This window comes from Apostichopus japonicus, chromosome 3 (genome assembly GCF_037975245.1).
Source record: "Apostichopus japonicus isolate 1M-3 chromosome 3, ASM3797524v1, whole genome shotgun sequence".
Classification (NCBI taxonomy): Eukaryota; Metazoa; Echinodermata; class Holothuroidea; order Aspidochirotida; family Stichopodidae; genus Apostichopus; species Apostichopus japonicus.
This window is the reverse complement of record NC_092563.1, coordinates 5,859,238-5,876,195: the sequence shown is the minus strand read 5'-3', so window position 1 is coordinate 5,876,195 and position 16,958 is coordinate 5,859,238. Positions and strand designations below refer to the sequence as shown.

The following is a 16,958-nucleotide window of genomic DNA, read 5'->3' as shown; positions in this document are numbered from 1 at the left end:
TGTACCCTTAATCCTGCATATTTACATTTGGTTGAACCTGCATAATAACATCTGGTTGAACCTGCATAATAATGTCTGGTTGATCCTGCATGTTCTAGATTGGTACCCTACTGTACAGTGTGTCACCAATAAAGGTGGTGAAATGAGTGTATTGTGTGCATCAGTCATGCCCTATAGGTTGTGACTTATCATTGATGAAATTACAAGATTTGATCAAAGTTACAAATAGTTCTGTGCAAAACCCCCCTTCAACACAGGTATACCGTATATCATGATAGATTTGAGTGCATGCATTTGATCGTGTGCATGATATAGAACTATTCAGTATTACTGTATGTATGCATTTCTCTAACAGACTGAGTGCTGTACAAACTGTACAGGTCTTTTCCTGTCTGGAATTTCACTATATCTGTCTGTCTCTCTCTTTCTGTAATTTATCTATTAATGATATGCCCGATTAATAAATATTAGATATTGAATGTGAAGTTAAATGCCAGTCTCTGTAGCAGTGCCAAATATTGATATTAATTGTTATGGTCAAGCAGGGACTGAGCAACTATTTTACCAGATCCCTGGTTCCAGAGTGTACTTGATTCTACACAGAACGCCATGCCGGACTTCCTCCTACGCTAACATAACCAATAAAAAAGTTGCCTTTCTATTGATAAAAAAATCCATCCGATTTCCATGTCTTGGTCGTAGTTGTTATTTATTCTTAAATTAAAACAAGAAACGTGGAACTGACGGGTACATGGAACCGACAAGTGAGGTTTTTGTTGGTGTTGGGTGAGGGGGATGGGATGAGGGCCTGATGATGATAAGGAAGGGGTAGAAATGACAAAAGTCTGGGCTGGAGTCATACCATTACCATGAGAGATTTCCTAATTTAAGTGTCTTCTTTGTTTTATTCTACACACAGCCATTTTAACACAGTGTTTAAGGAGTATATCTTTTTACAAGAACACAAGGTATATATTCAATGTTTTGTCTCATGAGGGATCAAGCGTGATGCATGCCAGAGCTTTGACAAGGTGTGGATATAATTGACTAACATGGTTGGTGTGTTATACTTGTATGACATGGGAACGGTCACAACTTGGACCATACAGGATGCCGTATAGTGTATGTACGTACGTTTTGGAAGAGGAAGATTGGAGATAGGGAGGGGGGAAGGGAATGGATTTGGAGAACAGAATATCATATGAATTACCTGATTGGGATTGCATCAAGTACAATCGACATGTTAGCAAACATAGTCACTATTTAGTATGCCAGAAAAACAAGATTAATAGTAATCCAAATTGGTATTTTGTTTTTGCCTCTTTGATAACAATGTAAGGTAGATACTGTTCCAAAGATACAGTCATTGTCCAGACAATGTGTAGGCTGTATCTCGGACAACTTGGACTTTTCTCTTTTAATAAATTGTGGAACTGGTATATTTTAGCCGTTCAACAAGAGTGGTGTAGAAATAAAGATCTAACAGTGATGCTTTTTGTTGTACATGAATTAGGTGCTTGTCTGCCACAAGGAAAGAGTTGGTTGTCAGACATTAAATTTAGTAGTGAGCCACCCGGCACCCGGACAACTCAAAAAATATCTGTAACGAATCACATCCAGAGGATCCAAAAACATCACCCCTGTACCGTACTATGTCCACACGATGCGAAAACATCACCCTTGTACCCAGTGGCGGAGCTAGGGGTATTGGTCAGGGGGGTGCAAGAATGGTCTGTAGGGGCGCTTTCGACACTACCTAAGTGGAGCGCCACCACAGGTTGGCGCTTAGCGTACAGAAATTTTTTGAGTAAAGATACTCCCTAGATTGCCAGAAATGACCCTTTCCGGGCCTTGCTAATCTACAGATAAATGAAGAATAAATAGGTGTCATCGCCATTTTGTCAGAAAATTACACCAACAAAATGTGAAAAATGTCAATAGGAATTTGAGAGCACAATAAAAAAGTCAATAATCGCAAATAAGTAAAAAGTGGTAAAAAGCTGAAAAGGGCGCCAGCAGTCCATTTGAGTCCGTCAGGGGGGGGGGGGCATCCGCCCCCTCTGACTGTATGGACGCTCCGCCACTGCTTGTACCATACTATGTCCACACGATCCAAAAACATCACTTACACTGTATGTAGGCTTGTACTGTACCATGTGTTAACTCTCTTTAACTGAATTATTAACATCAGATATGTGTACTTGAACCAGATGACTGCTGTGTATATGAACCTGCTTGTGAACTCCTTTTGACAATGCAACATTTGTAATTTCCATTTCGTTCCTTGCATCTTGCTAGACTAGTACGCCTCGGTAGACTGCTATACATATGAAGTCTGCATGAATTTTTTTTTCTGACCAGAGTGTACCTTCAGGTTAGCTGAAAACATTTCAATTTCCACTGTGTTACACATGTATAAAACCTGACATAATTTTGGGGTTGTTTGTTTTGTTTACAAGTATTCTAAAGTTTACTGTTAATTCACACAAGGGCTGGCTATGTTTATAGATGACTTCTGTTTTTTCATTTAGTTTTTGTCCATTGGAATAAAGTCATGTAATTCCATTAACATTTGCGCCGTTAAATGCTGCAAGCCATATAACAGCCACCAGGAACAGATAGAGTCACAATCACGTTTGTGTCTGTTTAATAAATTGACAATCCTGTGACATTATACCTTTTTTTTAATTCTTTTTAATACATACAAGTACCGTGTCGAGTACATCTCATGCTTGCTAATTAAATAAATAACATTAACATAATATATAAATAAAGCATGAATTCAAGGAAGATGAAGAAAAAAACTCTGTGTTAGAGAATGACACCATTTTAAAAACTGATGATAATGACCTAAATGAGAATGTAGTTCTGATCTTCAGCATGTCTGTTTATGCTTTGTGCAAGTATTAATATTTTTTAGTGGGGCTTTATGATTATATCCCTTTGTAATATAATATATATATATTCTCTTAGTTCATTGGGGTTTAAGATTCATTCGGTTCACGACCAGACAGGTCAACTTTCATATATCTGGTAGCAGCAGGGATATGCAAGATTGCATCACAGCAGTTATAGAGCAGAGAGGTTCCTGCATGGAATGAGGTAACATGAAGGGTGAACCCTGATTATAACGGGCATTGGGATTTTTGCACTGTATAATATTTACTAAAACGCAAGTGCTATGTCTGGTTGATGTTTTAGTACTGCATAAAGATTACATGTGATGATGCTGATGCATTGCTTCATGTTAAATCAAAAATATGTATTACTAACACTAACACAACTATTTAAATCAACTATTAAAGCCCTTTGTTCAGTGTTAAGCTGATGTTAACTGAGGGCAGTATTGCACTATTTAATGGATCACCTGAAATACATATTTAGAAACCAGTGTTTGGAATGTGTTAGAGAGACTGGATATATGAATCAATTGCATAGTTTAAGCAATTTTCAATCGAGCTATAGGAAGTGGTCTTTTCCCTGCAATTCTAAGTTATTTATTGATAGGTTTTTGCCAGTAAATTTAAGACTTTTCAACTGGTAAATGTTCTTGTAACAGTAGGTGTCCTATGAAATTACTGTTAGAATTCTAACATAGGGCATTAGGTTAGTAAAGTGACATACAACATGTTATATAAAGTAAGCAGTTCAGATTTTCTTTTCTCCTTCCGCTCTCCTCTACTTTCCCATTCCCCGTAACCCTGACACTGACACCTCCCTCCCCCCTCCCACCCCAGCTTTTGGGGTTATTTGCATAATGGTCTGTTTTAAAGTCTTATTGCTTGGTTGACATTGAAAGGAAGTGCATGAATATTGATCTGTTGTTTGATGTAAGGTTTGTATTTGCTGTGACAATGGATCCGATAAGCTCTGCAATACAGTGTTCTACCTGAAGTCACTTCATGCTATGCAACCTGGATCTGCATATTGAAATGGGGAACAAAAAAAACCCATTTGTTTATATTTGCTGTGACATTGTATTCACATAATGTATATAAAGTTCAAGTATTTTTACTCTACTTGCTGCTGTGACTTGATACAGTGTATATGTCTCCATCATCAAGCTGGTATCGAATAAGTTATCAGTAATTGCAACATTTCACTATGTGGGCCCAAGTTGATTTGTCAGTAGCATGTTTCTCTTCTTATAAACCATGTTGTCTAATTTTGTCTTTCCCCACTCTCCTTTGACTTCAGTTCTCCTATACTACCGACAACCCCATTTGTTTACAGTAAAATAAAATTAATTAAGGATACAATCATTTTTTTTAATGCCCGAAATTTGGAGATTTGATTTTGTTTAAGGTTTCAATATCTCCAATTAGTAGTAAATAGACATATAGTTAAACCCATTAGGGTTTTACTAGTAACAAAAACATGAACTCCAAATGGACTTTCCTAATGGCTTCTATCCATACACACACTTCAGGGCCACCATTCATATTTTTTGAAAGCTGAGATGAGAATTTCTCTTTTTTTGGTGCTTTTTGTAGAGAATTTCTCGAAACACTCTCTGATACCACTTTGAGAAATTGAGAGTTTCCAAAAATTTAGTCTAACATTTTGAGATTAAACGATTGTAAATTTGACAGACAAAGTATGTCACATTGAAAAAATATAGAAGTTTTCTGTTTCCTATTTAGTGATAAGGAAACATAGTTATGGAAATGAAATTTTGTCATGTTTATGTTAGAAGTTTGAATTTGGATTTTGCAATTGGTCTATGATACAGCAATAAACATACATAGAGAAAATCGCAAAACAAAGTTAATTAAAGGCATACTGTATATTTTAAAACCATAAAGTGCATCATCAGTCCAATTTGTCTCTTCAGAATGTATTTTATTAAGCTTAGTATTTTCCTTTAAGTTTTAATAAAATGGTTCAGCTCCAATCTACTTCGTAAACTCCTCCAGGAACACAGGCCAAGTAGGGTACTTAGATCACACAGTACATGCTATTTGTAACTAACGTATGCATTTCCATCTGTGGGAGACCGCTGCTTTACAAGAGCAGGTGCTCTGGAATAGCCCCCCCCCCTCCCACCCCCTTACATTTAAAAACAATCCAGGATTTGTCAACTTTTCTGAAGAGACTCAAGTCGCTCTTATTTGTGAATACTTAACCCAGCTTGTAAAACTCATGTTTTGATAACTGTTGTGATTTTTAATTTTTACTTTCTTCCCACAGCACTTCTGAGCAGTTTTTAACTGGATAAAAGTGCTATACAAATTAATATTTATTATTTTTATGATGATTATTTATTTTTATTACAGATTTCTTTTTTGTCTATCTAGTATGTTGCATATTTAACCCCTCCTCGTGACCTTGTTTCTTTCATTAAGGCTTAGATTTGTCGGCCGACAGTATGGTATGTAATAAAAACAGTTTGAAATTGCATGGTGGGATATTTATTTTTGTAGTTTTGAAGTAGTTTTGAGTGAATTGAGCAACCTTGGACAGTGTTTGCATGGTCTGATGAGGTTTGAACTAGCGATGACTTAAAGTTTGAATCGCTCCATCTTTGGTGTATTCATAGGTATTTAATTGAAACACTTTGCAAAAACACATTTATTTATGATATTTTGGGGTCAGGATGAGGGATTAAATCTTATTGACCTATTCTTTTCAGATATATTATTTATGAAATTGTTTTTCAAGAACTTTCAGCTAGTTAGCATGTTTGTTTCCTTCAACTGGTTTCATCAAGTGTAATATGTTATGTCATCAGACAACCACTTATCATAAGGAATCGTCATGGCAACACAAATTCAATGGCTATAAGTACTGTATACGCTCTAAGTAGTCTGCTCAAACATTGAACATTTTGAAATATTCTGCACAGGACCAAAATTCATGGTTAAAATTCAGAAGAAAGCTCCGAAAATCTAAAGTGTCGTATACTGTTAATGCACTCTTTAAAATCTGCTAATTCTTAGCAAAAACATCAATTTAATTTTGAAGTGACAATTGTACATTATTTCTCTTGACACCATTATCATTTCAAGATGCGCTGCTTTCTTACTTCAATAGCATTTCAAACTGTGCTGTTTACTTGAAATTAAGCTGTTGTCGCTTATTATATTAGATTGTTGATATTTCAAACAACAGTATACACTTGTTACTTCCAGCTCAGGAAAAGATTTCATCTCAGATGAGCCAGCTAAGGCCATTATTGCTCAAAACTATGTCTCTATTAAATGTCACATTATTATTGCAAAATATGCCATGTTTTCACTCTAAAACTAAATTGTTGTTACTTTAAATTACTTTAGGCGGTCTCGGTCTGGGTAATAGATTATATTTAAAATGATTGCATGGATTTGAAGTGGGTTTTTTCAGTGCCATGGTTTGTTCATAATTTACCTATTGTACAATATATCAGTGCGGTGATTGTCCTACAGCAATTCCTTGGATCTGAAGTGATAGGTGTGCATGTATATACGGTGTAACATGCACTTAAATATAAGATGGAAAGTCTGGTTTACCAAACTTACTAAGAATTTTGGTTTCATGCTTCCTGAGCTGTTGGAATGTTTTGCATTCTGTTTGTGTATGTACATTGGATGTTATTGATAGAATATTTTTAGTAAAAAAATATATATATAAAAAAAAAAAAAGGAAGGAAGGAAAAAAATATATACAAAAAAGAAGAAAAAAAAAGATAAATAAAAAGCTGGAATATAGGGTAAGTTTGTCATCACATATATATAGAAGCTTGAATTTCCATTTTATTCCAGTATTAATATGTAATTACATTTTGCATGAGAGGGATCCTATAGGTTGGTATATAGCTACAGTAATCATCTGGTAGATATGTCAGCAACGTTCTCATGTCAAGCTGAAGTTGTGCCCACCTACAATAACCACACTGGCCTCTTAAAGTTGTGCCCAGGTACCACACTGGCCTCTTAAAGTTGTGCCCACGTACCACACTGGCCTCTTGAAGTTGTGCCCACGTACCCGTAACCACACTGGCCTCTTAGAGCTGTGCCCAGGTACCACACTGGCCTCCTAAAGTTGTGCCCACGTACCATAACCACACTGGCCTCTTAAAGTTGTGCCCAGGTACCACACTGGCCTCTTAAAGTTGTGCCCAGGTACCACACTGGCCTCTTAAAGTTGTGCCCAGGTACCACACTGGCCTCTTAAAGTTGTGCCCACATACCACACTGGCCTCTTAAAGTTGTGCCCAGGTACCACACTGGCCTCTTAAAGTTGTGCCCACATACCACACTGGCCTCTTAAAGTTGTGCCCACATACCACACTGGCCTCTTAAAGTTGTGCCCACGTACCACACTGGTCTCTTGAAGTTGTGCCCACGTACCACACTGGCCTCTTAAAGTTGTGCCCACGTACCACACTGGCCTCTTAAAGTTGTGCCCACGTACCACACTGGCCTCTTAAAGTTGTGCCCACATACCACACTGGCCTCTTCTCTGAATATTAGAATTAGTCAAACTTATTATATATTTAAATTAGTAAAACTAGCTGGTTGCATTTAGTTGTATAATAATAACCTTAATATCATGGTACAGAGGAATTTTTTGTTGTTTTGGAAAAGGAACATATGCTAAGCTTCCTTGTGAAATTTACATTCAATTCTTATTGTATCATTTCTGAGATATTGATAGCTGAAATTTTCACATTTTGTATCATAAGTGGACTATCTTCAAGCAAACAGTTAAATGTGATGTTTTCATGTCCTTCCTTCAAAGATACATCTAATTTTCATCTTCCACTTGGGATGCATTAACGTATGAATATATTATAGTCATTAGGATAATGATAACTTCCCATCATCTAAAGCAACGTTGGAACCCTCTCCGTTCCAAGGTCAAACACAAAAACACCCAAAAAAAACAGCGCTTTTAAAAAAATGGTTTGCTCTCAGCATGCAACTATGGCATCACACCTGTTTGCTTCAGTTTCACTTCAACGATTAAAATTTCAAAAAAACAGATTGTAAGAATAGCATGCAAATTGCCACCGGGATGGTAAGAACCTGTTATTAAATTAAATTTTCGTCTGGACTGTCTCTTTAAAGTAGTCACGCCAAAAGATTGCTGGTTATCGGTGTTAACTCAATTGGTGACATTTACAGCTTGAGCCAAGAGATATTTGATCTAATCCAGTTTAAGACTAGGTCTAAAATGACATTACTTATAACACATAGATGAAAGTGTTGTCCTGTAAACCTAGGCAAAAATGTTGGCATAAAGTTGTCTTGAAAAACAAAAATAGGGTGACATTTTCTGTGTGTGAAAGATCTTGTGGCGACACTAATCCAGACTAACAATACATCTATATGCGCTCATGTATCTGCATGGCGGGAGATCATACATTGCTCTATCATACAACTCTATTATGCCTTTAAGTAATGTGACTCATTACTGTCTTTAAAGAAGATGCGAATAATCTTATTAAATTTAATCAAAGTTGACAGTATAACACTTGTTTAGGTGTTTTGGTTGCTGAGAATATCTCATTTTGAGGGTGCACGGAAGTAAATTTTTTCCCAAACGAGGATTCAAAGATGTGACAAGTGGGATATGCAATCCTGTTGCTCGGCCAGAGCGGAGCAAATCCATCCTCGGTTTATTCCCGATCCCTCGGTGTATTATATTCAGGTTTCATTTTGTATTCTTCTCACTGTGCCAACAAGTTGTGTTTTTCTCACACAGAATGATACTTAAAGCAGCATATTGCCTTTTGCAGAATTTGACCAAAGTTTTTCAAGGTCTTCGGACCTCAATGATGATTGCCAATCAGACTTTTAATATTCTGCATACTATTTTCCGATCTAATAAGTTTCCCATTTTCAAGCAAAGAAACTAACAATTAAATCTTGTGGAGACAAAAATGGAATTTTCAGTTTTTGTTGACGATATTGTTGACAACATGGACTAGCCCAGACAAGAAGTGCTTGAAAGGAAAAATCATCTCTTAAAACCTTGGTTTTTGATGAATTTGAAAGTACCTTCATCAGTAGGTTATCAGTCCAGCAATGATAGAACATAACACATAAACACTTCAGAAAAATGAATACGTATAAACAGAAAATTAATATGCTGCTTTGTATTACATGATCAATTTGCAATTATCTCCTCCTTCAACATTTGTGAAGCATGGTTTTTCCCTCTTCTCTGTATTTTAAACTTTTCATTTTGATCATATTTCAACAAAGCACAAAACTGTTTTGTTTTGAGCACCTGAATGAAATGGCCCTCACAGTAAAAAAAAAAATGGAATTCCATTTTTAAGTTTTCTTTCCACAAATACCAATTTTAAGTGTATAATATCTATTTTTAATTATATAAATATATATTTATATACATATATATATATATTTACATATATATATGTTTACATATATATATATTTATATATATAGGTGAGAATTAGTTGAGACAGGTGGGACACTAGTAGTTGTTACTCAGAGCTTCACGTCTTCGAGCGATCATATATTAGTTTGAGCGAATATATATATTTTTATATATATTTATTTATAATTTTGGAGTTGTCTGATTATCTCTCAAACGTGTGACACTCTGAGTAACAACCACTAGTGTTCCACTAGTCTCAACTAATTCTCACCTATACTTCGCTCTGTCCACCGGACATAGAGCATTCTGTGCCAAGATAGACGCCAATCAAACAAACGTATCAATATTTGTATATATATTTGTACATATTTATATATATTTATTTATAATTTGGAGTATATAATAAAGAGGAGGGGAGAGGGGTGGGTGGGGCAGAAGTGAGGAAGAATTGCTGTTTTCTGCTCGTTTCCCAGTCGTTCTTTTGTATCTGTCACGATGAAATATTAAAATATTGTTCCGTCTCTCCATTTCCGCAGGAGAGTCGTACAACGACGCAGCCCTCCCAAGTGACCGAATCGGACCAGTCAGAACCTGCAGGAGAAGAGGAGGAAGCCGGTGATAATAATAAAGTTGCGGAAGAAGAGCCAGTCGAGAACGACGAGAAACGGGATGACATGAAGGGGACAGAAGATTCGGAATTACCTAGCGTGGAAGTCAAAGTCAAAGACGCTCACAGCCCAGATCTCGTGAAAACCGTCCCCTTGATCGATAGGAATGCCGAGATATCTAAGGAGAAATTAAAGGAGATGTCTAAGCAATCCTCTCACACATCTGGAAATGGAGGTAACACTGATAAAACAAAGGGCCGTGAGGTAACTGACCGGGTAGGATCACCGAAAATTATAGAAGACGAGGACAATAAATGTGTGCCGTTACAGGAGGAGAAAGAGAGCCGGGTGATCAGAGGCAGCAGACCGGTGAGGGCAGCAGAGGAAAGTCAAGAGAACGGGTCCGAAAGTCAAGAGAGGGAACCAGAATATTTGATAGACGCATCCAAAGTGGATAATTCGGATAACGGCGAAAACGCAATCGTCAGAGACGATCGAGAAGCGGAAAAAGGATTTGAGAGATCGGGCAAAGTTGATGACGGTAGTCTGAAGAGACAGGAGGGGGGTGATGTCGGGATTAGCAGAAGCCAAAATGGCATTCCAAAATTATCCAAGTCTGGAAGCTCTTCTAAGATATCCAGATTGCAACAGTTGAAAGGGACCGGTCTGAGGTATTCTTCTCAGACCGTGAAGACTGAGAAGAGTTCTGTCACTGTCAGTAAAGTAGCCAAGCCCCCTCAAGGTAGCCTTCGTTCGCCCCAGTGGAGCAAAACAGAAAAGGTATCTACGACAGAGTATCAGAGTAGTTTGAAAAGCCCCGGGAAACCAAGCGAACAGCTTCATAGAAGAGAGGATAATCCTCCCCAAAAAAGTCTGCAGTATCAGCCGGCACCCACGAAGAGATACCCAGCAAATCAAGACGCGGCCGTTCCGCCCAAGAAAGCAGCGATTGCATCGGTGCCCGTCGATGGGGATACTCAGGGTGGGCTCGATGGAACGAGGCCAGCGGGGGTAAGCCAGGGTTCCAAACTCCAACGGCCGCAGAGAGCCATCCCCCAGTCAAAGCTGACAGCACCAAGTAGTTATTCTAACGTAACGCAGAAGAAAACGACAGAAAGGGGTCGAGAGAGAGGGCTGTCGGAATCGTCGGACGGAAAAAGTGTGGACGACAACGGTAACTCGTCTCCGGTCGGATCGACAGAAAACATCAACGGTAACACCAGAGGAGGTATTCCAGTGGTTTCCAAGACCGGTGGCAGTAGGTTGCCTCAAGCCAAGTCAAGCAGTCGTTTGCCGAGAGGCAGGGGTATCCCCAGAATGAGTCCCAGATGATGTATTTCTATTAGTCAATGTGCTTTAAAGAATTAAGTAGATAGTTCACCAAATTAGAACCATAAATTTTAAATATAGTTTATATCATGTTGCTTTTGTAATGCGGTAAATTAGTCAACATTTCTCTTTTCATAACGTTTCACTTTTTGCTTGAAGTTTTCTTCCCTTTTTTTTTTGTAGAAAATAAAAGAAATTCATGACGATTGCATCCAAGTACAATGCTAAAGTACCGTAGACTAGATCTGTACTAGATAAAACTTTTGCGTCCATCACATTCATGGCAACTCTTTTGCCCACACCCCCCCAGCCCCACCCCCAACCCCTTTATTTCACTTCAGTTATTTGTCAGCAAGACAATTTGTACATAGTCAAGATTTTGTATTGCTCAAATCCACTATAAATCCTAGAAACTTTATTTTGAACCAAATCTTTCCAAATCTCTTGACCCATTTTGTCACAATAGGGTATCCCATAATACATTCCTTTGCCTAATTGCCAAATTAGAAAGAAAAAATTAGAAAGATGATTGTTTTGATTAGAATTGTACTTTTCTTTGCTTTTTTGTTGTTGTAAGTAGTCTTTCGTATTTCAGATATGCTGTGGCTTGCTTTTATGAAATTCATAACTTTTCAGTGAGGAATGAAAAATGTCAGAGAGTTTCTTTGGTAAATGTGTGTTTGTTTATAAGACAAAGTCAAAAGAAATGGGAGGTGGTGTGTGAGGGAGGGAGGGGTGGAGGAGTTGCTGGAAAAATTTGTTGAACAAAATTATATTCACAAGAACAGTTTGAACATAAGGACTTTTATATCCAAGTTGCTACAAACTTGCCATGAATAAAGTATTAAATATCTTGGAGCCGAAAGCAGGATAATTGGTTAAACATTTCCAATTTAAATGTAAGGTATTTACTCGTTTGATTGATTAAGTCTTCAAATTGTAAACTAGTAATTAACTTATTGAATGATTAATTATTAAAACAAGATCTGGAAATTTTGAAAATACTGGCCACTGTGCAAATCAGCATAATTCCAGTTTTAAGCAGTCACTGTCCTTGACATTCACTCTCTCTGTGGCAGTGAGGAAGGTTTATAGGTTTGACCACAGCCGACCATTATTCTGTCTAACATAATCTGGCACCCGGCAAAATGCCCTTTGCACACTCTAGCTTAAAGACCACTTTGTTATCAATCTATTTTTGCACTCTGGAAAAAGAAATCAAATTAGACGGAATGCATGGGTGTAGTGGTTTGTAATGTCCTCCCCCACGACCGCTAGGTTTCTGATTCAAATTTCTCACCAGGAACCAGACTCTCTTGACATAATCAAAAAAATTACAGATTTGCAGTCCAGTTTCGCGGAGACTGCCTCTGATTGAGTTTCTCCTGGTTTGTGAACTGGGGTGTGGCTCTGTTCTTTCAATGATGCTGAAGTAACTTCATTCACGATGAATGCACTGCAGTGATAATGAATCGGTTACCTTCACCAAAGTGGCTATTTACACATCTTACCTTGTAACTCTCTGAACACTATATCAGCTGGTGTTCATCCACGACCAAAACACCGATAGGGTTTGAAAACGAGCATTCTGATGCTCGGGAAATACTGAACTAATCTAATGATCATGTACTTGAAACATCTGTCTGAGTAAATTCCGTGTACGGAATATTGCCAAAGTTTAAATCTGTCAAAACCTGTTATCTTCTTGTATTGTGCTTTAATCATTAGCATCAGTCATATTTAGTCGTCATCGTCAAAAGAAGGTTACAAATAGGCCGTTCTTGTCATAACAGCTAGTTTTTGAATCAAAATAGACTGGAAATCAGTCCGATTCTTGCCTGGCATGAGTGGTATATTACTTAAAAAATGAAACCTTTTTTTAATTTTATTTCTTTTTTTTATGGCGTGGGTTTCTTCATCCTAAAATGCAGACGGATCGCTCTTTTGATTCTTTGCTTCTACATTCATTCCAAAAATATCAGCTCTTGAATTGTTCCAAAGATTGTGTAAAATTCTGTCTTTAAAAGTACAGGTATCTTTCTGGTTGTTTTTGATGTTTTTTATTTCCTTTTTCTGCTTCTTCTTCTTCTTTTTCTTTTTCTTTGAAATGTGTGTAAAGAGGGGATGGGGATAGTAACTGGCCCTCCTAATATGATACTAACCTTGTACACATATCTAAATTAGAGATGGAATGTGTTGAAACCTTCTCTGCTGCAAAGTGGTCGGTCCATGAGAGTTTATAGCTGAGGTAAATTTCGCTAACAAGGGATTAACTGAGCGATGAGATTTTTCCTAGGGTTTTCAGTAATGTTGTTGAAATTAAAATTTGTATGGTATATGACGAACCTCACACCACAATTCAAATGTTAAAACAAAGAGTGAGGTACTCTTACTGTATGGTCTTCTGACCAGTGCTTAATATTTATGTGTGTACAAATTGAGTATACTGTTTGAGAGTGCCTGTTAGGGGAACACCCTTTATTAAATCAAAATACTTAACTTTATTCACTTTGTGATTGTTTAATAGTTAAATGTATTAAAAGTTATCGTCGTCAAAATTGTTAGCTGTTACTTTGACAGCCGTGAACCCAAAGTCATTCATTCATTGGTTAGTAAATAAACATGGATATGGGGCGGGGGTGTGGGGGGGTGGGGATGGATCTGTTTTACGTATATTGTGGGCAAAAAGTTTGTGATCAATGGCATACTTGTTTAAATTACAAATTTAATCAGCATCATCATGTTGAAACTCAAGCTTGCGGAAATTTCGAACAAAGAGTGAAAGGTCAAGAATTTTATGCGTACACCTCAAGACACCAAGATGCTGGTACTTCACAAGCACCTTGATTTTGTGTTAAAATATACTCGAAAGATGGGGATGACTTAATGGCATATGAGAAGTAGATGCCACCTTTAACCCCCCCTAGTGATGTCATGAAAAATACAAATAAAATAGAGATCGTTATGAAATCTTTTGCCTGTTGAAAAGTGTGAATCGTAAATATAATCATGTCAAGACATTCCAATGTGCAGAAAGTTGCTGGAGGTAGTATCCAGTATTTATAAAAAGTTAGTAGTACATCCTGTTAAGTGTGATCTCTATAAAGCCCACCCTCCCTCCCTCCCCCACCACTGCCGCACACCAGACGATAGGTCATGACCTGACACAACTCCACTGTCGTAATGTTGATAGTCAGAGAGTGTGTGTGGGTTTGACACTACACTGATTGTGATTTTGACAGTGTACTGTAGCTTATTCCCTACTGGCAGGTGTGAGGGCAAGAGGGGGGGGGGGGGCAGGGGGTTCAGGACTGAAACTACAGACTTAACTAATATAACTAATCATGGGTTTATAAATTTGCATGTGACCTTAAACGAGCGCCAGTGATCAACAGCAAACAATCGTTGCGTGAAAATGTTTCTTACCAGTCTGATTGAAGAAAACTAACGTCAGTTTTGTAACTTAAAGAACATTTATCTTTCTTGCAAAATGCTTTTTCTTGTAGGTTTGTTTTCTTAACATGTCAATAGGGTTGCTGCTATATATGACTTGGCATTTTTCAGCAAAGTTCATGTTGACTTGCTAAATCTTTATCTAAAGTAGTTCTTAATTATCACTTTTTTTTCATTTGTTTGTTTGTCTTTTCTGGCTGCTATGTATATCAAAAGTCTTTGCTATACCTTTAGTATCAGGTAGAATATGAAAGCGATTCAGTTGTCGTAGTGATTAACCAACTTTCCTTGTTTTTTTTACTAATTGTGCAATATTTTTGTTGCTTAGAACAAATTAAACCTTTTTGATTAAATGTATTAAGTGGAGGTCACCAGTTTTATCGTTCATTTGGGATAAGGTTCGTCGTAGATTCAATAAAAGATTAGTTTATCATGCTACACTTTCAATTCTTCCCAAAGATGAAAAAAAAGTTGACAAAAGTTTATTTTATTTATTTTCTGCTTCTATTTTTTATTTCTTTTCTTTTTTTTCTTGAAAATCACTTTATTTTTCATGATTCAATATCACAATTTTTTTCTAGGTTTACTGCTTAATCAAATAAATCTAGGACTCTGTGTTGAAACAGTGTCCTGTAAGTAATGTTACTTGATGTTCCTCGAATTACTATGTTAAGATGCAATACAGGCAGATCTGCAATATGAGTATATAGTATTTGCCAAGTACGTTGGTTTAAACTTGTACCAAGAAATGCAAACTATGTGTGCGATACTGCATAAATTAGGGGTCCAGTTTGACAGAGTTAAATAGATATCTGTGTAATCGTATTAAATTTTTAATCTTAAATAAGAAGAAGAAAAACCCATTTGTTTTTTAGCACCAAAAGAAACTTCTTTACAAAATACCTAATGATGTTATGGGGCAAAAAATATAACTTTCTTTCCCAAATGGAGGTCAGTCTAGCTAATTCTCTGATTAACAGAGGCACCCAGAAATGTTGGAAAAACTAAATCTTCAAGTTTTTGAATTATCCATGTCATTGACGACACAATATCTCTCTAATCTTATAGATTCTAGGAAAATGAGGAACTTGATTCATAGCCAATTGACATGACAAGCAAGCGCATAGTAATATGTGTTTATATTTGGGAGTGGGATAATCTGTTGAACATTTGTTGACCCAACCAGCCTGCTTTATTAAATATATCCAAATGTTACGTATCAATGGACATCATGTTATGTGTGACATGCTGTAGCCTACAAAGTTCTGGAAACCAGGCTGTTTTATGCCTCATCAATAATGACTGTATTGCTAATGATGTTTGCATATATATATATATATATATATATATATATATATATATATATATATACATACATACATACATACACACCATTCTGATTTCACGGATGCTATAATACGATATTAACAGTGACCAAAAAGTGGTCATGCCAAATGCTTTTTATTTTGCTATCAATACATGTCTAAATATATTCTAATTTTCTTGGCTCACCTTTACTGGTATTTCAATGTTGAACCTACATGTGATTCTTAAGAATTAAAGACAAGAATATAAATGCATTGCAAAATAAGTTTGTAGTACTTGAAAAAGGCTTCTCTTTTTACATACTGAACTGTCTCATTAAGTGATGTAGTCTGGTCTCCAATCCGAGAGTTGTGGCAAGAGGGCCGCCCTCATTAATAACTGCACTATGAATGTGATAAGATGGACGCCTATATCTCACTGAAGACTAATTGAGTACAGTAGAACTTTAACTCAAACAGGAATGGGTTGGTGTAGGCTTGCTTCAGTTTACATGCAGGACTAATTAGCTTTTAGCTACATATATATGTAACCAGGCCCCATCCCAGCCTCCTTCACAGAGACAAAAACACTTCAAATGAAACCAAGAGCAGGTCAGCTGCAATTCTATTCATAATTCAGGATTAAGACATCCTCAGGATGAAGACAGACGGAGAGAATGTTGGTGCGACAGGTTTTATTGATATTAACTAAAGTACGTATTTGATAAGATGAGGACTCTCACCAAACAGTAAGGGGTTGTTGTACATAAAATGTACTTCTCTTCTAATTAACTGTTAGTTCTGTAACCTCCTCTTCTCTCCCAGAGACAAACCACTTCAATGAAAGCCATATCCAGCTCCTCCGTAGGGTGGTTAATATTTGGGGACTTGTACATCTTATGGAGGAAGATATTGTTGTGACAACAGGGTTAACAAT

General features: G+C 36.9%; 1 protein-coding gene and 1 long non-coding RNA gene across 3 annotated transcripts in view; one reads left to right on the top strand and one right to left on the bottom strand.

Moving 5' to 3' along the window:
• LOC139961371 (uncharacterized) overlaps nucleotides 1-16,104 on the top strand; it is a 40,494-nt gene extending 24,390 nt beyond the window's left edge. For both annotated transcript variants that reach the window (XM_071960519.1, XM_071960523.1), the window contains exon 7: nucleotides 9,864-16,104. In XM_071960519.1, coding sequence (XP_071816620.1) covers nucleotides 9,864-11,267 — 1,404 coding nt within the window. In that variant the 3' untranslated portion in view covers nucleotides 11,268-16,104. The remainder of the gene's footprint in view (nucleotides 1-9,863) is intronic.
• On the bottom strand, nucleotides 5,431-6,975 carry LOC139961391 (uncharacterized). The gene is made up of 2 exons (XR_011790829.1): nucleotides 6,941-6,975; nucleotides 5,431-6,908 (listed from the first exon to the last, which is right to left on the bottom strand). It is a non-coding gene; the product is annotated as an uncharacterized lncRNA (long non-coding RNA).
• Nucleotides 16,105-16,958: the final 854 nt, after the last annotated feature.